General features: G+C 35.1%; 2 protein-coding genes across 3 annotated transcripts; one reads left to right on the forward strand and one right to left on the reverse strand.

Annotated features, from left to right (window-relative positions):
- Positions 1-371: 371 nt before the first annotated feature.
- rprmb (reprimo, TP53 dependent G2 arrest mediator candidate b) lies at positions 372-1,763 on the forward strand. The gene has a single exon (XM_039689062.2). It carries the CDS (start codon positions 702-704, stop codon positions 1,017-1,019), a length of 318 nt encoding a protein of 105 aa, XP_039544996.1. The 5' UTR covers positions 372-701; the 3' UTR covers positions 1,020-1,763.
- A 6,645-nt stretch (positions 1,764-8,408) lies between these two features.
- Positions 8,409-21,624, reverse strand: arl6ip6 (ARF like GTPase 6 interacting protein 6). Of its 2 annotated transcripts, none has more exons than XM_039689266.2 (4): positions 21,263-21,623; positions 21,107-21,160; positions 20,863-20,995; positions 8,409-10,953 (listed from the first exon to the last, which is right to left on the reverse strand). In XM_039689266.2, the coding sequence occupies exons 1-4, from the start codon at positions 21,549-21,551 to the stop codon at positions 10,860-10,862; spliced, it is 570 nt and encodes a 189-aa protein (XP_039545200.2). In that variant the 5' UTR covers positions 21,552-21,623; the 3' UTR covers positions 8,409-10,859. The 2 variants fall into 2 exon arrangements, with proteins under 2 accessions (XP_039545200.2, XP_088990005.1); XM_089133879.1 differs by lacking the exon at positions 8,409-10,953 and adding an exon at positions 18,684-20,410 and having other exon boundaries at positions 21,263-21,624.
- Between the last annotated feature and the right edge of the window lie 1,545 nt (positions 21,625-23,169).

A 23,169-nucleotide genomic window follows, 5' to 3' on the forward strand; every position in this document is an offset into this window, starting at 1 on the left:
CTAACATTAAAAATGTAATAAAAATGCAATATACATCCTTTTGAATATAGTTACAAGTTATAAAAGAGTAGTATAATTATTAGCTTCCAGTTACACTTGGATTACATAACCCATAATGTCTGAATTACATTCATACAATTTACATCATTTGCATTTTGTTCCCATAGTAACAATATAATAGTTAGCTGTCACTACTGGCAAAGTGACTAGTTGCAAAGACATAACTAGTATTAAGTGAATAAGTATTGATTAAATCAATTAACATTCCTCGCTATTTGGAATTAATATAGTTAACTTACTGACAATTAAAAACACAAGCATCTACTAGAAATATTCACCTAATATTTCTGTATGCTTCGTGATTTTAAATGTGGCTGGTAACGGTTAACTTTTCAACTAGTTCATACCGACCTCGGCATCGTTTTCGGATTGTGTCAAAGGGGGCGCAATACGAACGAAAAGCCCTGTAAACACTGAACTTCTCAGGAGACATACCCCTGTCCTCTACACACCAGAGTCCCCAATTACCTCCACAACAGGTCCGAGAACAACCATCCTCTCTACTGCATGTCGGCCCACAAATTCTGTCAAGATCTTGTTTGCTCTTGTGACTTTACAGAACTGAAGGAAACTTCAGCCAGTGTTTTCGTACGCACCTGCTCCTCTCTTCCAGGGGAGACCGGCGAGTAGCCTAGTTCAGAATGAATTCAACAGTTTTCAACGACACGGAGAGTGCTTTGTTTGCCAACAGAAGCAGCGAGAGTTTTCTGTCGTGCTGCAACATGTCTTCAGTGGTAACGGACAGCGGGTTTGTGTCCACGACGCTGGACGAGCGCAGCGTGTTCATCATGCGCGCGGTGCAGATCGCGGTGATGTGCGTGCTCGCGCTCACCGTGGTCTTCGGCATCTTCTTTTTAGGCTGTAACCTGCTTATTAAGTCCGAGGGCATGATCAACTTTCTGGTCACTGACAGAAGACCGTCAAAGGATGTCGAAGCGGTCATCGTTGGATCGTACTAGTGCGTAAAAGTTTGATGGTCAGATGGGACGCAACAAGCTTTGGTAATGTGCGAAACTATCCGTGTTGTCCTCCTGAAACGAAGAGAGGTTCTTCCCTGACGGTAGAAGAAACTGGCACATTGCATTTATGTTTCAGTCTTTACTTTTTTCTCTGGTAAAACTTGAGTGAAAGTGTGCCGTGAGACCTGGTGACTGAAATTAATATATTTTTTAATATTTCTCTAACATGGACAATTTGGCCCACGTTATGGAGCATGATTCATGTGATTATTAATCTTTATAGAACAAACCGCTGTTTTCAGACTGCTAATGTATGTGAACAATGCATGTATTTTGAGTAACAAGTTTGATAACAAATAATAATAATTATTGTGTGTAAAAAAGCACTTCTTAATGCTGGATATTAACGTCTATTTTGTGCAGCATTCAGTGACAGATGTATTTGTTCTACTACAGTATGTTCTCCAATTATTTGCTTTCCAGCAAAACTGATTTACGTTGTGTTTTATGGGTGAATACTGAAATATGTTGAATTAAAAAAAACAAAACTTATGGAACTTTATTACAGTGGCATAAATATGAAACTGATAAATGTAATGCGTCACTGTGAACTCAAAAGTTTTTTTTCTAATGATAATTATATAAAAGACAAGAACAAAACAACTGATTCATTATTACATTGTTGTAATTTTCTGCTGAAGCAAATAAAACTATGAGTGTGTGTCATCAGATGGAGAGGGGAATATGGACTAATGTTTATAGCCTTTGGCAAATAATCTTGTACAAATCAAAAAAATAAATAAATCAATAGCGGTATATCCACCATGGAATAATATGTGATCCAAGGGTCTGAGATCACTAATGTCAATACTTCACTCTCAGAAAAAAAGGTAAAAGCTGTCACTGGGGCGGTACCTTTTCAAAAGGTACACTTTTATACCTAAAGGGTGCATATTGGTACCTTCATGGTACATATTTGGTACCAATATGCACCCTTTAGGTACAAAAGTGTACATATTTGGTACCAATATGCACCGTTTAGGTACAAAAGTGTACCTTTTGGTATCATTAAGGTACCAATATATACCAATAATAACCATTAGGGTATGCACCCTTTATGTACAAAATTGTACCTTTCGAAAAGGTATACCGCCCCAGTGACAGCTTTTGTACCTTTTTTTCGTTCCAATGTGTTCCAATTTCGTTCATCCTTAACCCTTTGATGCGCAAGCTATGGATACCCCTTCTAATGCGCAACATGGGTCTAAAAAGACCCGTATTCATTTCCTATGGTATTTCAGTGATGGCTGAGTGTTTTCTTTGCTGAATCTTTAAAATATATGTATTTTATCATTTGTTATTCCAGGTTTTCATTAAATATCTTGTTTTTGATTTCCACAAATCATTGGGTTTATGTTTCCTTTCTTACTTTATAAACAAACACAGTTTTTGTATTTCTACATCAATTTTACATACATGGGTCTAAAAAGACCCGTATTCATTTCCTATGTTATTTAATGCATGGCTGGACTTTTCTTTTATTTTTATCTTTTGAGATCAATTTATTTAAGCATTTAATATTCCATTATCTATACATTTCATGTTTATAAATATTAAAAAATATATTTTTTTCAATTACCAAAAATATTTTTTTTTCATTTTTTTTCTAGGTTTTGTGTTACAATATCAAATGTACTTATCAAGCATAATAAAAAAAAAAGAATAAAGACAACATTTTGTTAAATTAATCATCTTAGAAGTAATTTAGACAACACATTTAACACTTGAAATGTTTATTTGCCACTTTGTCTCGCATAGCATTCACCATTCACATATCACAGATAACTGATAACTGATAACACTGAAATTGAACTGTGGTGTAGTGTAACTGTATTGAATTGTGGTGAATGTGATAAAAAGAAAAGAAAATAAAACAGAAAAAATAAAATCACACTGGTACAGCGGCATCTCAAATTGCCATCTTAGTGCTTACATGCCTCACAAATGACAACTACATGTTTGTGCTCCTTGCACACAGGCCTGGTGCTCTGGGAACACCAGTTGCTGACTTTTCTGTCTTTAGCAGAGCTGGGCATCATTTCAATCATAGAATGATTTCAGTATAAGAATCATTTCAGCATATGAATGATTATGAACTGTTAGGCCTACTAAATGTAAATAAGCTTTAAAAAACAATCTTTTTTTTTAGTGTATAGTTAACATTAGCTAGCTAGAATATGTCAACAGCTAGCTAGCTAATAGTATTGGACATGTTTCTCCTTCTCACAAGTAATTTCTCACTAGGATTACAAGGTCAAGGTAACCATAGCCTAATATTGAGATATTATGTTGTAATCTTTTACAATATATAAAAAAAAATGTCTGTGGTTAAAATAAAATAAGATTAATAATAATTTTTGACCCATGTATGTAAAATTGATGTAGAAATAAATAAAATAAAAACCTAACATAATGATTTGTGGAAATTAAAAACAAGATATTTAATGAATACCTGGAATAAGAAATGATTAAAAAAAACACATATATTTTAAAGATTCAGCAAAGAAACACTCAGCCATCACTGAAATACCATAGGAAATGAATACGGTCTTTTTAGACCCATGTATGTAAAATTGATGTAGAAATACAAAAACTGTGTTTGTTTATAAAGTAAGAAAGGAAATATAAACCCAATGATTTGTGGAAATCAAAAACAAGATATTTAATGAATACCTGGAATAACAAATGATAAAATACATATATTTTAAAGATTCAGCAAAGAAAACACTCAGCCATCACTGAAATACCATAGGAAATGAATACGGGTCTTTTTAGACCCATGTTGCGCATTAGAGGGGTTGCTAAACAAAAACTATTTTTATTAAAAAAGTAAGAAAGGAAAAATAAAAATAAGGATTTGTGATGATCAAAAACAAGTTAATTGAGGAATACCTGGAATACTGAATGATGAAATTATTTTCTTGCAAAGATATAGAAAATGAAAACTGAGTCGGGTCTATTTAGACCCATGTTGTGCATCAAAGGGTTAAATATATATATATATATATTCATATTAGTAAAATAAAATAATTTAAAATAAGAGAAACAATCTAATTAATAAATTAATCTTAAATATGCATATTAATTTTACACTGAGGTTCTTTAAAAGTTTTCTATATCCTAAAACTTGATCCAAAACAAAACTATTTAAAAAAAATAAATAATCCCAGATATGTAATGCAGTCTGACTTCTGGTCCCTATAGATGCAGACCACACCTCAGTAATACTGCATGCTAACAAGACAATACCTTTCTTTCAAATATATTAATAAAATATCAAATATATAATATCTTACTAACTTTTGAAAAAAAAAAAAAAAACCCTAAAGAATGCATCTGAACTCTTAAGCAACTTGCAGCACAACTCATCATTTACTTAACTTAAACTAAGATGACAATCAGTTTACTTACACGGCACACATCTGTTAACAGTAGATCACCCCATTACCTGAACCTTCTCTGTCCAGAGCAGCGTTTGTATACCGTAGGCATATTTTCACTCCTCTACACACATAAGTGCGTCAAACAGCTGTGCAAATGATAAACACCAGAATGCAAAAAGTGTCCTGAATGGGGCCAGCACTCACTTTATGAGTTTTTACAGAACTCTCATATGAACTAGGAGTTGAAAACTCTCCTTGCCTGTGTTTGCAGAGATGCTGAGCTGCTATAATGGCCTCTCCTTTTGGGGGGGGGGGGGGGGGGGGGGTGCTGAATTCTCTGCAGAATTTGTATGTCCGGTGGGTGGGGTGTGGGGGCAGTTTCAACAAATTTAAAATGTAATATTAAACCAGTGCTGCAGGAATTGGGCTATACAGTATTTGTGCATTTTAATTTCAAAAGTTACTATAAAAAACATTAAAAGATTGGTTGAAAACTGTATGCAATGTGTTATTTTAATTATATTATATTTTTAACATTTTGAATCCATTTTATTTTTTAGATTTGATGCTAATTTTATTTATGAGCTTTGTATTTTGTTTTATTTTTTTAACAATTATTTTACATTTTATTTATTTCCAGTGAATAATTTTAATCCTCTAGCTTAAGCAACATTTCTCATTTAAGTTTTTCGACAAATTTTTATTATTTTATTTATTTAAAATAACAGAAATGTTTAGTCTTAGCTTTAATTAATGACAATAACCCTATTTAGTATTTAATATCTTCTAAATATTAGGGGTGAATGTAAGGCTATATATATATATATATATATATATATATATATATATATAAAAGGCTATTATATATATATATATATATATATATATATATATATATATATATATATATAGACAGCCTAAAACAGGAAATATTATGTGGAGTCTAAACTTACGGCTCTGATTCTAAAATTTGGTTCCACGGAGCTCTTCATGGGGAATCAAACCATGGGTAACATCAGATATTTTTATCTCATTCTAGCCAGTATCCAAGCAACACACACAATCTCTGTTTTCATTCAGCTTGTCCAACTCCATATCCAACACAAAGCCAAAACGAGGCAGATTCTAGGCTATTGTTGATTGGAAAAAAAACAAACAAAAAAATGTGTGCTCTCTCTCTTTGTTTGGTTTGGTTTTGTGATGGCGGAGTTCATGGTGCAAAGACTGAGATGATTGCATTAAAGAAGTCAGGTCTAATGCCATCACCAGATCAGTGGGTAAAGAAAGACAGATGGAAAACACTAAGCGAGGGGGGGAAAGGCCAAACACTGAGCTGGCCCATTAACTGCCTTGATGGATTTGCAGACTAAAACTTGGAAGAGCGTCTGCTGGCTTAATTCGTTCCATGGATTTGTCACCTTATACAAAGCAAGCCAAATTGACTGATATTAAAATTTTCAGCTCGTGCTGTGTTGTCGACGTTGATTTGTCGATTTTTTCCTCTCAGATCTTTGCTTTCTTAGCCAAAGCTATTTTTCTTATTCACTCATCTTTTCCTGTCCTTTATTACAAATAGAGAAAGTGTTATTACTACTATTTTATACTATAATCACACATTTATTGAGGGGACATTATATAAAAGCAGTGTTATTTTAGTGTTATTAAAGGTTTAATTATATAAGCTGCTGCTATAATTAATTAAGTAAACCTAAACTGGGCTCTATGAGTTCAGTGATTCAGGTCAAATAATGATTATGTTAAAACATAAGCAACACCATCAGATCACCTTTTCTATTCGTTCATCTGACTGTTATAACTCACATATTTTAATAAATTAAGGGTCAAGAGCCCAACTAAAAACACACTGATCTCCATAATGGTGACTTTAATGAAGAGTTTCTCCTTCAGTGATTCTGCTTGTTAACATCAGGTGTCTTCAATGATGGCAATAAAAAAAAAAAGTTCTTAATTCATCTTTGACATCAGTCTGGAATTCCGATATTTTTGTTTAGAACAATGTGTAAATTTTACTCCTTTTAAATGGTCAAGTAATTCATTTGGTTAATTATAACTCAATTCTAATTTGTTAAATTTAATTAATAATATTGATTGTAATCTGTTGCCTCAATTTTATTGATTAGATTTTACATATTCAGTCGTATTCATTTTTGCCAGTTTTTTTATTATCCTTTTTTCAAATATTTCCCTTTAGGTTTAAGTTATTTTTATTTCAGTTTTAGTTTTTACTTTAGTTAATAATTTTAATACTTCAACTTATTTCAGGAAACATTTCTAAGAACAATGATATATTAATAATAAAATGATAACCCTGAATAGAATTTAAATCACTGAATATTTCCCAGTGGCCTGTAAACAAATTCAAACATTTGTCAACAGTCTTGCATGCGAACATCAGATAATTCACCATTTTACATAAGCATATCAATAATAATCAACCACCGATATGTTTGTGATGGCATGCTTGCAATTCCATGAGTTTAACCAGGGCTGAAACTACACCTATCCTTTTTTTGCAGGTTTTTTTTTTTTTTGTCCCCGTATGAGCATCAGACAGATCAGGAGTCAATTTTGTTAGATACACATACCGAGCCATGGGTGTAATTTTTATTCCGTAGAATGATTACATGTCTTGCTGCCCTTTCACGAAAACTAGCCTTGAGGTGACAAGTAAAAAGGCGTCAAAGTAAATGCTTTCATATTGACTGTCACTCACATTCACGTCTGCACTCTGAACAGCAGTGCCCTTAGGCCTTAACTGCGATCTTTAGAAGCGCTCACCCGCAAATACAAAACAGACGTTTCTATTAGGTTCATGTCTATGATTTTATTTAGAGGCCTTTTCGCCATTTTACGAGAAAGGATATAGACAAGCACACATAACTGCTAGAATGAAAATTGAAAAACAAATCAGAGAAAGAACAATTTATTATTTAAACTGCAAATTTATTGCTTTTTGCATAAATAAATTCTTCCAATATTCATTTTGCTAAAATTATTTGACACAATATCTCACATATGCAATGAATATTCCAGTGTTGTTTTTACATCCCTGATTATTTAAATGGAAGACAAGCAAGCAAGCAAACCAGTCAACCTCCAAGTAATGTGGTTTCAGGGTGGAATATTGTGCATTGTTTGTAGCACTTGCACTGCACGGCTGAAGGAGATTGGGATGGTTTACTTATGACAGACTGTCACCTCAACAGAAACAGCATTAAGAGAGACACATTATTACAAAGTTATGCGAGAACATGTTTCGTAAATCTAAAAAAAATAAAAAAAAACGCACACGGAAAGAGTGTGGTCAGGCATGCACACACAAAAAAAATCTCTCTTTTACTTTAAAATACCCGACTAAGGTGCAACAGGTCTTGAAGTGGATAAACTACTTCTGGAAATGAATTTAAACAAACAAGAATTAAAGGGATAGTTTAACACCGGAAAACGAATGAAGATCTTTTTATCAGATTAAATCTTTTTGAGCTTTACATCCCTCCGTAGACCGCTATGCAACACAGTTTGACGCTTCAAAAATTTCATAAAGTGATCATATGACAAATCTATATGAATTGAGCGGTTTAGTTCACAATTTTCTGAAGAGATGAACAATTATATGATGAACAGATTGAATTTAGAGGCTTATATTTATACACCCTAAACAATGCTAGGTTGTCTGAACCCAAATTAGGGGAAAATATGGACAAACCCAAAAGTTCGGTTAAAAAAGTAATTTCACATTTTAACCCAACTTAAAGGGTTAGTTCACCCAACAATTAAAATTCTGTCCCTATTTACTCACACTCATGTTGTTCCAAACCTCTATGTGTTTATTTGTTCTGCTGAACACAAAGGAGGATATTTGGAAGAATGTTTTAATCAAACAAATCTCATTCCCCATTGACTAACATGGTGTGTATTTTTCATGGTAGGCAATGGGGAATGAGATCTGTTTGATTAAAACATTCTTCCAAATATCTTCCTTTGTGTTCAGCAGAACAAATAAACACATGGAGGTTTGGAACAACATGAGGGTGAGTAAATACTGACAGAATTTTCATTTTTGGGTGAACGAACCCTTTAAAACTTTCACTTTCAACTGTACATTTTTTAATTGCATTTTTAACCCAACATTTGGGTTTGTACATATTTTACCCAAATGTGGGTACAAACAACCCAGCATTTTTTAGAGTGTATAAACATTCATCAACTCACACATCTGTTGTGGTAAACTGAAATTCAAGCATGTTCGCTTCCCGTGCGAAAACTAATGAGATTCATTCTCATGTTACGCTGCACGTTTGAGCTTCTGCAAGAGGTTTGTTCTCGCGCATCAAGCAGGGTCAGTTAAGCTTCGGTATATGTTTGCTGATCAATGTGTATCTGTACATAAAAGCCTAAATTAAATATTTTCATCATATAAAGCGATCAAGTCTCTTCAGAAAATTTGGACTAAATTTTGAAGCGTCAAAGTGGTAGTTGTGTCGCTGTCAACGGAGGGATGGAAAGCTCTCAGGTTTCATCAAAAAGATCTTCATTTGTGTTCCAAAGTTGATCGAAAGTCTTACAGGTTTGAAACCACATGAGGGCGAGTAATTAATGACAGAATTTTCATTTTTGGGTAAACGATCCATTAAAGGGTTGGTTCACCCAAAAATGAAAAAAAAAAAAGTTTTCAATTACTCACCCTTATGTTGTTCCAACACCATAAGACTTTCGTTCATCTTCAAAACAAAATGAAAACCTTTTAAAAGGAAATCTGAGAATTCAGTCTCTCCATTAAGTCCTTTTAAAAAGTTCAAAAAGAGATTGTAAAACTAGTCCATATGAATTGAGGCGGTTTAGTCAATTTTCTGAAAAGACTCAACCGCTTTATATGGATGGGACAGAAATGGAGGGACAGTAAGCTCTCAGATTTCATTAAAACATCTTCATTTCAAAGAGGAAGGAAAATCGTAAGGGTTTTGGAACGACATGAGGGTGAGTAATTGAAGACAGAATTTTCATTTTTGGGCGTAAATGTACTAAAATGGAGATAGAAATGTCCTGTAAATGAAAACAAATTATCAGAGCCACATACACTCAGAGAGGCGCGGTATATTAATACTCCATATATACAAGTCACAGATCAGTGCATTGGAGCTAGCTGAAAAGAGTCGCTACAGGGCCTGCTAATTCAATGAAGAAGAAAAAAGTAATCATGGCCTGGCAGAGTCTGCATCAAATAATTAAAGTCATAAATTAAATCAACTTCTACACTCTCTGACCTTCTCCCAGGCTCTCAACAAAGCCTCAACACGGTCACTCTCCATCAACCCCAAAACAGCTATTGTATTAATGATTTCCCCCATTAAAACCCTCAATAGAGCAGCAACTTCCAGCTTTAATAAAGCATGACAGCAAAGGGACTCTAGTCTTTGCTAAGAGGAGGTCATAAAATGCCCATTCGATTTATTTAGAAAGATTTAAATGGCATCTACTGTATGTTGTGTTGTCCCACTGAATGAATGACATCAAACGGGCAAAAAGATTTAATGCACTGCTATTATAATGGTAAAAAGCTGCTGCAACAGGATTCTGTAATAAAAGCCTTTTATCAGACAAAATATCTGGGTAACAAAGAGACCCTGACATCCCTAATGTTATTTTACTGAAATATAGTCCATTAAGAAAAATTTGTTATGCGTTTATTGAATGTGTCAAATTAACATATTAAAATATGAGAAAAGCTCAAAAAAAAAAAAAGAGAGCAAAACATTTCGCTGGCTGCAGTATAGCTCAAAAACCCTGCACACTCCTATGTAATAGAATGGGACTTGAACCAAACTTAAAAAAAAAAAAAAAAAAAAAATCCTAATTACACTTCAAATACATTTTTTCCAAAGATGGTTTCTTATCACACTGATGAATCAAGTGTTTGTGTTTTTAAGTTAGGTTTTTTGATGGTATTAAAAATGGGTGTAACGTTATGATTGACAGATGTGCTTGCGATTAAAATTAAAAGGGAGCGATTAAAATTAAATTTACCCCATGATTTACTCACCCTCAAGCCATCCTAGGTGTGTATGACGAGTTAATAATAATAAATGTCCTGGCTCATCCAAGCTTGATAATGGCAGTGGATTGCAACCAACAGATTGAAGCTCAAAAAAAGTGTCCATCTTTTTTTCTTTTTTACAGTCTTTTCTACATGCCTACATCATACTGTTTTATTCAGTGTCTAAACGACTGAGAAATTTAAATTTCATACATTTTTAAACTAGTATTTAGTTTGCTTTTAGCTGTAGTTATATTATATTAGTAACATTATTTCACAGTCCCTCCAGCTATTAAACTTGGACAGTTGAAGTCTCCGCAGTTGAGCAGTAGTTGAGGTGCATCAGGTGAGATACCATATAAAAGTGACAGTAGCCACTATTCCATTGAGTATTGCCATACTGTAGCCCATGTGGAAAGAGTGTCCGGTCATTCTTCTGCAGAAACAAAAAAACACCCAAATGGCATTAGTCCACATCATGACTATAACAAAAATCTTAATTGTTGCTTATTGTCTAGGGCTGTGAAACGATTAATCGCGATTAATCGCATCCAAAATAAAAGTTTGTGTTTACATAATACAGTGATGTGAATAAGTTTGGACACCCATGCTAAAGTTGCCTAAAAAGAGGAATAAAAAAAAAAAAAAACATCTTTTGGATATTGATCTTAATGCCTTAATTACAAAAATGAGGAAAACTCCAACCTTTAAGGACACAAATTTTCTTTGTGAATGAATAATGGATCATAAATAAATAAATGTTTTTCCTTAAAATACAGGGTGCATAAGTCAGGACACCCCTATGTTAATTTCCCATAGAGTCAGGCAGATTTTTATTTTGAAAGCCAGTTATTTCATGGATCCAGGATAATATGCATCCTGATAAAGTTCCCTTGGCCTTTGGAATTAAAATATCCCCACATCATCACACACCATTCACCATGCCTTGAGATTGGCATGGTTTTACTTCAGTTAGCCTATAGCTGGTTTGATTTGCATTGAAAGATGATCTTATGGAAAGTACCCCATGCCAATCTCTAGGTGTGGTGGAAGGTGTGTGATGATGTGGGTCTATTTTAATTCCAAAGGCCAAGGGAACTTTATCAGGATGCATATTATCCTGGATCCATGAAATAACTGGCTTTTAAAAATAAAAATCTGCCTGACTCTATGGGAATTTAACATAGGGGTGTCCTGACTTATGCACCCTGTATTTTAAGGAAAAACATTTATTTATTTATGATACATTATTCATTTACAAAAAAAAAAAAATAAAAAAAAAAATTGTGTCCTTAAAGGTTGGAGTTTCTCATTTTTCTAATTAAGGCATTTAGATCAATATCCAAAAGATGATTTTTAAAGTTGAGTTTTAAAACTAAACATGTCCCTATAACCTTACCCGTATCCCGTCTCAAGCAGCGTGTTTTGCAATACAACTTGAACACAGTAAGTACACAAGCACATATTTTTTATTATATATAATATATGATATATATATATATATATATATATATATATATATGTGTGTGTGTGTGTGTGTGTGTGCTTTTTATCACAAAACTACTATTTACTTATACACAGAATCTCTGAAGCAACATGTAGACATAAATCAACACTCTACTTATCATAACAATAATCATAATCTAAATTATTTATAATTGTTTAGCTACATGATGTATACCCCTTTTTACTTTACCACTCAATCGATCTGCTACCCTCGAGAGGTGTGTGACTAATGCAGGAAGTTGAAAAGCACACGGAACAAACAAAACTGAGGACCATGTATGGAACATGGACAATTGATCATATCAACTGGCCATTACTCTACTCTAGTAAGTGCAGAGGCCCATAAAAATCCCATTATGAGGCATCAAGATGTCCCATGTTAACCACTCCCATGAGTTCTCTTTAATGGCTGATTCAAACATGTTTAGAGTAGAAAATCTACTGCAAGCCAAACTGGCCAACAATAATGTAATGGCCAAGTATAGTTCAGGCTGTAAAATGCCATGCCATACCAAGTCCACATTATATAATTTATTATTAAAAGAAAATAATAATGATATATTAAGAAAGAATGTTACTTTCTACTTGATGGCTACACAACATGACATGTCCTTAAATTGAACATTTCTTGAAAAAGCCCAAATTATTAGCCCATGTGGCATATCTGAGGCACAAGCATTTTTAAAAAGATTTTTTGCCCCCAACCCAAATAGAAATCTCATATTCTCAATAGTAAAAATACGTAAGCAATAAGGTACGAGAGGCTGTGCTGTATCGTGAATAGTAACGGCTGTTGGGCCTGTAACCCCTTCAGCCGTTACTTATTCACGATACAGCACTTGCCTCGAGTACCTTATTGCTTTTATAAAACGGTTGCCACACAATATTAAAGTAAAATCAATGTATTAGTGCAACTTTCTTGAAATAAAATCACTAAAAGCCTTCTTTCCGCTAGCAAAAAATAGTCCCTGAGCGTGAACAGCAACAACGTTCCAATGTGTAAAATGCATGAAAGCTCAAATAAAAACAACATAGAACCACAGTGTTGCGCAGCGGTCAATATAACCGTTGGGTGAAGCGGTCATAGCCATGTTTTATCGTGAATAAAGCACAGCTCTTGACCAATCAGAATCAAGGATTCGAACTAACCGTTTTATAAATATAAATATAATATTGTACACAATCATATGGGTTTTCACTGCTCTTGGTTATTTCTGAATCACATCAGCTTTATTAAATGACTGTGACGTTAATTTTCATTGTAACAATTCTAAACCAGGCATATCACTTGTTGCTCATAGGCCTGTATCAGCTTGTGTCTGTTAAATCTTTTTTTTTTTTTTTAATCAGGAAACATTAAGTTTTATCTATCCGAAAGACACAACAGACTCAATGACACACTTTGGACAGACGGCAGCCTTGACATGGAACATTAGGGAGCCAGACACTTCCCAACATATCAATAGGAAAAACAGATTGGGGGCCATCCATTCAGATAATTTACGGATGTGGGATCTAATCAGGGAACGACTCGACTAAAAATCCAAAGCACTGAAAGAGACTAAACTAATTTCTTTTAGTTAATTCACCACATCAATTGTTGTGGCGTGAACTCCCTGAACCTAACCTACAACGGAGGCAGGAAATGCAAAGCTTATCTGCTGAAGACCGAGCCACCAACTGTGACCAAATGCACCAAATGATTCAAAGGCTGCGTTTCTTTGGAAACAAAGTGATGAGAGCATTATACTAATACGTGTGTGCATATCTGGAAACAACCGAGGAAAGCTTCCATTATCATCCAAGTCATTTGAGGATAATCCTAGGGGCTAATTGCTACAGCAGTGCTGCGACATACAGTGAAAATTGACATGGAGAATGCCAATGGGTCAGGGTCTGTGTCTATTACTGCTGTTGAACTGGAGCTATGCAAGCATGAAGGAACAAGCAGACCCAGTCACAGTTCTGTGAGGGTCAGTCAATACCACCCCATCCGGGGCTAGCTGGTCGATAGCCTGTTTGCGTTTTGAGCCGGCTGTGCAAGTTGGGTTTAGGAAAGAAATCGTCAGAGCACTGCTGTGTGATTAGATAACCCACTCGCTCGGCGATGAAGTGACCCTGGGTTTTATCGCCAAGCCTCCAGACACGATCAATAACGTTCCTCCCAAACAGCCAATCAGAAGCTGGCTTATAAATTCATAAATTGGAACACAGCCTTAAACTCATTTGCAAACACAAAGTTAGCAAAAGGAGACACATTTAGCTGGCTTCAAATGGGGGTCCCTGTCTTTTCATCATCTCAAATGAATAAGCTCAGAGGTGCCATCCAGCATGAATTAAGCATAGTTGAAAAACAACTTCAAAGAGCTCTGCAACAAACTTTGTTCCATAATGAGTTAAGTTTTAGTTCACTACTCAATATTCAAAATATTTGATTTTATCATTTGAGTGTCCTCTGAAGACTTTCAAAGCTTAGGTCTTCAAATGACTGGCTCATTAAACCCTAATTTAGGTCATTTCGAAGTATATCGGCAACAGCTTATCACAGCATTCCCACTCTACACGTGCTTCCTCCTACCTCGTGTACACAAAGCTCCTGGTAGTAAATGTCAGAAGTACTAAGGTCACTGGAAATAAAACTGAATTCATAGTCTGATTGGCTAACAGCAATTCCTCACATCTGACAAACATTTCCTTATATATGCAGTGGGTAAACCACTGAGAAAGTATGACTAATGCTATACATCTTCATGCACCAACGCTCATTTTTACCATGTCATTTTTGGCTTATTTACTAGCCATAGGGATGAATGAGATTCTGTGGTTTTACCAGATCCACTGTGTGCACCCAGCTTCATTTGCCAAGATTACAGATGATGCCAACAATGCATGGACTAACAAGACTGACATTAAATTGTCCTTATTTTGCAATCACTATGATCACAAGATGTATTAATTGCCTTAATAATGCATTGAATGCATGAATTTTGAATGTCTAGCTGCAAATATGGCTTGTGTCATCTTAACAAAAAAAGAAAAAAAAAAGAATAGTAAGCAAATTTTGCATGATGACGCGCGGATTCATGGGAGTTGTCGTCCTCACCTCAACAGCCGATGGAAAGCAATCCGACAGGATTCGCAATTAACCATTAACAATTCATCACTTAAAGCGTCTTTCGAGTTTCAATGGTTTTTTCACAAGTAAAACCAGAAATCGAGGGCATGACACAGGCCGTTGCACTGGATAAAATTGCTGATTTCTCTGGAATTTAACTGTTTTTAAACATTCGGGACAATGAAAGTACACAAGTCAACAAAATACATCACATTTTTAATATTTGAATCCAAAAATATTCCATATTGTGCCTTTAAGGGGCAGTGACATTACCAAACCTTTGGCGAAGGTCCACTGTACATTGACTTCTGTGAGCTGTGATTTATACAGCGCTACACCATTGATAGATCTGTTTAGTGATAGATCTGTTTACTCCAAATGGTCTAAATAGGGATGCACCGATATGAAAATTTTGGGCGATAAACTTAAATCCAAATTTTTACCTAATTTTGAGAGCCTGATTACAAAAACAAAAGTCTCACAATTAAATCCATGTCCATGTTATAGTGTTGTATAGCCGATATGACAGATTTGCGCTGCACATGTTGTACCGAACCGTATTTTCATTTTTTGAAGAGATTTCAATCCTATTTCAAGAAATTCAAAAACCAACAGTGCTCAACAAGTGTCTCAGCTGAAGGGAATAATACATTATTTATCGGCTTTACTATATCGGCCACATTTTCTTACCAGGCCGATAACGATAACATTAAAAATGAACATGTATTGGCCGATATTGATATGCTAGCCGATATATCGTGCATCCCTAGGTTTAAAATACCAAAAAAAGTGCTGTATGATAGCATTCTCATTCCTCTCATATGCAGTCGCTTGACTGGTGTGTGCAACCTTGGCAGTACACAAGCTGCATGATGCCATTTCTTAATTATGTTGTAGCTGATTACTCAAGAGGAAAATAACATCCTATCTAGGGATGCATCAATATTAAAAGCTTATGATTATTTTCATGGCATGACAGATAACTAATAAATGGTCCAAATTAAAATTAAGTACAATTTCTCTCTCTGTCTCAATAAATAAATAAATAAATACTAAGACCTAAAATAAATCATTTTAAATGTCAAAAGTGAACACACAACATTATAACATACACAATAATATTGAATACTAGGGGAAAAAAGCTCCATAAAGCCTTGCTTTGGTGCTCTGAAGTGTAGGTCTGACTGAGTTGGTTGTGTCATTCTTTCTGTGGTTAACACTTCCTGTTAACAGCTCAGATGTAAGTAAAAAAGGGGACACAGTCACGAAGGTTTGCCTTACCATTAGTGAATTAATGTACAAAAAAGAGGTTTGGAGTTGGGATATTTCACCCAAAAATGTACAATTCTGTCATAATTTACTCACCCTTATGTCCAAATCCATTAGACTTTCGTTTATCTTTAAAACACAAAGATATTTTATGCCTTTGTATTCGTCTGAAAAGTGACAGCAGCCTAATATTCCTGCTGCTGTGTTATCTGTCATTAAATGTTAATTAAAACTACAAAAAACAAAGAAATCACGCCCTGCTCTTCACTGAATAATGTATTTGTAACTTTAATAATCATTGACCTTTATATAATGTGTACAGTGAAGATTATATGCAGTGTTATTACATTTGAAAAGGGGTGAATTTGACAAGCTACAATAAATGATCTGGGTGGTATTTTGAGCTGAAATTTCACAGACACATTCTGGGGACACCATACATTTATATTACATCTTGTGAAAATGGGCATAATATGTCACCTTTAAGAATAATAAAGGTTTTACCGCTTCAGAAAGCAAGCAAACTAAAAGTCAATGAGTTTGGAAAGAGCAATACTAAAAAGTCCAGGCAAATTCCCCCCCCTCCTCTCTTCTCTAAGAGCATTAGAAGTTGGGGTAAAGGACATTTAGACATTTGATGGGGCTTTGAGCCACACGAAATCCCTACAGACCAATTCTTGGACAGTTTTTGAATGTTCCGCTTGGTGCAAGTATTCAGGTCTGAAGATGGAAAGCAATTACAGGAAAATTGCTTTTCTGTTCTCCTCTGCGCTCTGTGCTCTCACACGGGTGAGTCGAACCAGCACAAAGTGATAGGAACCATTTTCTATTTTACCAGCTGACAAGCTTCTAAGGCACAGACAGCTAAAAACAAAATAGGAAAAATGGGTGAATAACCTCAGACCGGAGGAACAGCCTCGATAACATGTTCCTATAACTACTCTCTTGGAGTATTACACTACTGAACAGAACTGGCCACGAAAAAACAGACACTTGAAGAGACAATCAGTCATCAGGCCGTCTGAAATAAATGAATAGTGCTCACAGGATCAGTAGGATGCCGGTTGCAGATGCTTGGACAGTAAATTAACTCTCTAGCATGAGTCTAGACTATTAGGCTAAAATTACCAAATGATTACTTCTACTTGGAATTGGAGTTTGTCTTGTTGAAGTGAACTTTTGATTTCCAAGAAGTTTCTTCTGAATTCATTAGTGTGGATACTGTAAGAAATTATAGTCTGCCTAGAAAGTGCTCATACCCAAAATGGCTTAAAAGGGGGGTTGATTGCAATTTCACTTTTTTCATTTTAAATAGTGTGTAATGTTGATGTTGGTGCATGAACAGTATCTGCAAAGTTGCAGCGCTGAAAGTTCAGCATAAGCAGAGATATCATCTTTTAAAAATCAGGTAGTTCAATGCCTACAAAAACGACTCGATTGGGACTACAACAGGTTTTAGACGTCACTAACCCATACATTTGCATCAACCCTCCCTACGAAATATGCAAAAAAGGGCATGGCCATATTTCTGCGGTTCGTCGAGTGTGTTATGTTCTGCCAGCTCAGGTCTTCTGTGTTCAGGCTTCCCACGGACGTTGTAGTTCGTCAACAATGGATACAATTTATTTTTGATTAGTTCCTGAAAATGACGATCGTAATTTAGCTCTCTGAGCTGCGCATTTACGGAAGACAGCGGAAGACACGAATTCAATGGCGGATTCAACAAGAAACTGTTACTAAAACATGAAGCAGTTCCAACTTGCACTGGCTTTATAGCCACTTACGTAGTTATGCTATTTCGTGACAACGACAAACATTTTGGACCTGAATTTGTATATGTACTAATTTTGTAAATGTATTTTTCATGTGTATATATATATATATATATACACACACATACACACACATATATACTGTATATATGAGGTTATTTTTCGATTTGATCAAGAATGTAAACCAATGCCAACGCTGTTTGTGTATATAGTAGCCAGTTAGTTCGATGCTATTTTGTGTAAGACAAACGTGTATAAAAGTTAAAAAAATATAGGCAAAATACCATTCAGAAACGTTTTGTAAGAGCCGTGTGTGGTGAGGTTCTGCTTGGCTCTCTTCATCGCCGCTTTCTGGGTCTGATTCTGGCTCTGATACTGCAGTATCGACACCATTATTTACATTTGACAACACCACATGCAACTTCGCCCGTAAAGGTAATGGGCGTGAATTTTCCAGGCAAAGTGCACTACAATTTAGCCAATTACAACAACGGCCCAAACTAACCAATCTGAGCCCACTGCCCGTTTCTGAGGGAGTGGTTTCATAGAATCAGGAAGTCAACCGGTCGTTCAAATGACAAGAGGAGAAAGCGGCTTACAATTAAGGTGAAATTTATGAAAAGTAAGACATTTTAAAAAAGAAAAACGATGAATTCATGTTATATTGCACCCCATTAACACAATCATGCAAAGAAAAAAAGCAGTAAACCACCCCTTTAGTTATCATAGAGACAGTTTGCTCTGGTCTCACTAATATGAGAATATTACCACCGGTCTGGAATGGTATTTAATCAGTAATAGCGAGAGCAGCAGAACGACATCAAGAACCACCCTGTGACAAAGAGATTGTTTGTGATTACCAATAAAGACAGATGTCTTTCTGAGTATAATTCTTTCACCCGACCCCTTTGGTGATCACACCTGCAGCAACATCAATGATGTGGGAACGGAAGGAAATCACTTCAATTGTTGTCCTTAATTTACATTTAAAATGAAACCTTGTTTACAAAATGAGAGGGATGACTAGTGTAGAAACAGCAAAAAATGTTTGAGCCTGTATTGTTCGGGGTTCATTCCAACTCAGTTGAACCCAAGGTGCTTTGTGTACTTTGTCATTGCTATCATCCTCATCGTTTATTTTCTTACAAGCCCCACAAAAAATACACTAATCCCCCTCCCCATCTGCTGCTTATGAACAGTAAAAAACTTAGCGCCATTTATGGAATATCAGTTTGAATTATTTGGAAAAGGGAAGTTATGCGTTTCCTGAAACTGGCGGTTTGCCACCCAGACATTCAATAACACTGTTTTCATATAAAGGCCATTTCACACCAAGTATGATAACGCAATAAAGATATAGTTCTAAAAATCCTTCTAAATATAAAAGAATACCAGAGTCCACACCAAAACTATAACGATTAAGGCACAGAGGAACTACATTGTTGGAATCACTTTTTAGGAATTTTTTCCCCCCCATGCAATTGATGAACGACAACAACATTGACAGCCAATCAGAATCCATTTTGCTTTAAAGAGCACGAGCATTTAAAGCAGTAGACGACAAACCAGCAGCGCATGCTTAAAATAAACAGAGCGTTAACGTTTGTTGGTGTGGAAACTAATATGGTTATGGATATCTTTAGTTATCGTTCTTGATGTGAATGGGCCTTAAAGGTCTCTCCTACTGGTTTCATATCAGCTTCCAAGGAACCATAAGGTCACATCTAATCAGTTAACAAATTCAAGTGAGCTTTACAGGTAACCAAGCAAATATCTAATGACTACTATTGGACCATCACATACAATCTATGGAATAAATCTATGGTGCCATCAAAAATCAATCACATGGGGATATCTTATACAGGAACTAACCCAAACATTAAATTCAGCCTTAATTGTCAGGTTTCAGGCAGAGCCAACCTTTTAACACAATGGCATAGTCTATTATAGCCGCCACAAAATCAAAATTTACCCCATTTACTTTGTTAGCGCACATTACTAGTCTTGAGAACAATTAATCTGTGCATGTTAATACAGAGGAGAATAAAATGTTTGTCGTGGTAATCTTTAATCAAAATCTGAAAATTTGTTTCCAAATGGCGTTCCTTCTCAGACGGCTTGGGTTGAATATCCTTTACCACTTCCGTGTAACTGTCAGTCTGCTATGAACGAAGGATGGAGAGGAGGTGTGCTAAAGTAAAACCCTGTCCTCTATTCCATATTCTGTGCCACTTGAAGAAAAAAAAATTAAAATAAAAAAAATCACAAAATAAAGTAAAGTCAGTTGCAACTTCTAGGGGACTTTAAAGCATGATCATGGAGCAGCTTCCTGTGGTGTAAAACTATTTTCTGAAGCTATTTTAACTATTTATCCTCTGAATAAAACTTGTCCATTATATAACATCTAATTAATAAAAAAAATGATTTAAAAGTGGAGAAATAAGGAAATAGTGCCTAAAATGTACCATATAGTCATAATATTATATAATAATTATTATATCTTATTATATCATAATAATATCATTTTATCTTGACCTTGAAAAAAATACCCAAGGTATTGTTTTACATCCATATATTGGGAACAGAAGCATACAAAGAAATATGATTGTGCTTTAGTTTAGACTTTAGAGAATATGGCCTGGTGGTGATTTCCTTGGACAATAATTATGATAAACAGGCTCACTTGAGTTTGGCTGAAGAAAGAGGAGTTGGAGGAAACATTCCTGGCTCAAATGAGTCAAAGTAGGTTAGGGTCCAGGAGAAACTGCAACACAGAACTCCAGCCACAGAAGACAGGACCAAAATACTCCAAAAACCTGCAGGAAAAAAGTAGCCTATGTTACCAAAGCTTACACGCGCCTAATATCGTTTTTTTTAGTTTTTTTATATTATGTAACGTTATTTCACTATGTGCAATTTAAACATACCCAGGAGTCTTACTTCTGATCCATCTTCAATGGTTATCCTCTCAGCTCTTAAATCTACAGATCAGATAATTATTAATTATCCATATGCTGTTTAGGTATTGCACATACTGTAACTGCAAGAGAAGAATTCCAAAAAGCAGATATGAACATGTTTACCTTTTAATACGATGTACAAAAATGAGATCAGCACAGCGATAAACGAGACGATGACTATGCTGCATAGCACAGAGAATATACGAGCGGGCCACAGGTGTGTGTCTTTCCAGTACCGCTGGCGTACGGGGAGCCGCCCAGGAGCTGCCCTGCCGTTCACGTTGCTCTCAGGTGAAGCTTCATTTACTTCACCCAAAGGGGTTCTTCTTCTTCCAGTTAATGCGGTATTATCTTCATCTTCAGAATAAATGTCTAAAGACGGGATATCTTTATCTCTGGAAGACCGTAGCATGGTCGTCAGGAGAAACGTTTCTAAAGTTGAAATTGTTGGTTCGTGAGTCACATCCTGCCTCCTAGTTTGCGCGTTTCCGTTTCCTAGACAACACGGAAAACTGGCTATGTACCTAACTTACTTTTCATATTATTAATTACACTCGGTTTGTGTAACGTATAAATGTAATGTGCGTTTTATACAGGTCAACTACAAAAACATTTGATTTGAAGGGGATTTCGATTAAGACAATGTGTATTATTTTAAAAATTTTCAAATGTTATGGAGTTTCAAAACATCGCGGTTTGTGCTTCCGTATTTGTGAAGCACCGCCTTTTTTTTGTCGTGTTGTCCAATCGTAATTGACAATCCATGCTATACGACCATACGATTGGATGTAATGAACGTCATTCAAGAAAATAACCCAACTCACACATCGTGAATCTTTAGCAAAGGATAGGTGTTAATCCTGGTCTGCTTGACTATGATATTTAAAACGTCTTGCTTTATTGCTTCCAGACTCCAGTGTTCTGTTTTATTTGCAAACAAATGTTTAATAGTTGACAGCTATTGCAAAATCATTACAGCAAGGCGAAGCTGTAACTCCTGTACAGCCCAAAATAATCTGAAAGATTTAACACACCTGAAGGCATAATAAGGTCTTTATCTGAAGAGATAACGAGGAAGATCTTTGTTAAACTGATTACTGAAATATTACTTTCACGAACAAACATAAAATTCTTGGCTCGTTTAGACTACTTATAAAAAATAACTGCTGGAAACAGCTATAAATATTTCAAGTTAATTGCCATAGACATTTTTCTTTCAGTAATATTCTGCTATAATAAGCAAAGCCAGTTCATTTTAGATAAATATGTTAAATCAGGGTTTTCAAAGTGGGGCTTTAAGGGGTCCGTAGAAATGTTTAGAGAAAAATTGCATCAAAAATTATAATTCAATTAATATAAGCAAACAAATTAGCAAATAATGCACACATCTATGCAATAATTTACTAACAACATTTTCCAAATAATATTGACATATTTATCATTTTTAATTTTCACAATATAAATAAGAATTAGACCTTTACAGAAGAAACTAAATAGATGGGGTTTTTTTTTTTAATTTTCAGAAAGTGGCCCCTTGCATAACGATGATTATAATATTATATTGGGGGTCGTGGCATCTTAAAGATTGAAAACCCCTGTGCTAAAATATTTATAACTTGACTGCTCTTTTCTGCTAATTTTCAGCAACTATCTATTGTATGCATCATTTCTTGTTTTTTAGTTCTTTCATGGAACACTTTTTCTAAACTCTAAAAGTTTCTGACAGTTGGGAGGTCTGCCCACACGTTCTCCGTAGCGTGAGGAGCTGCCAACTCTGATCTTTCTCCTCTTTACTTCTGCATCATGGCCCGGTCCCCAACATTTTCTGATGTCCATTAACCAGAAGACAGTAGGTATCCCACTGTGACCTGGTGGAACTGTCGAATTGAAGTAATTGAAAATGAGATATATTGCATTATCTAATGTTCTTTATGTACATTACTTTTTTAAATATAGAATAGGAAAGCAGCACATATTTGAAAATAAGGGTCTAAGTTTCAGTGTTAAAGTATTTTGAAGAATTTCATTAC

This window comes from Pimephales promelas, chromosome 8, assembly GCF_988280905.1.
Source record: "Pimephales promelas chromosome 8, fPimPro1.hap1.1, whole genome shotgun sequence".
NCBI classification, from domain to species: Eukaryota; Metazoa; Chordata; class Actinopteri; order Cypriniformes; family Leuciscidae; genus Pimephales; species Pimephales promelas.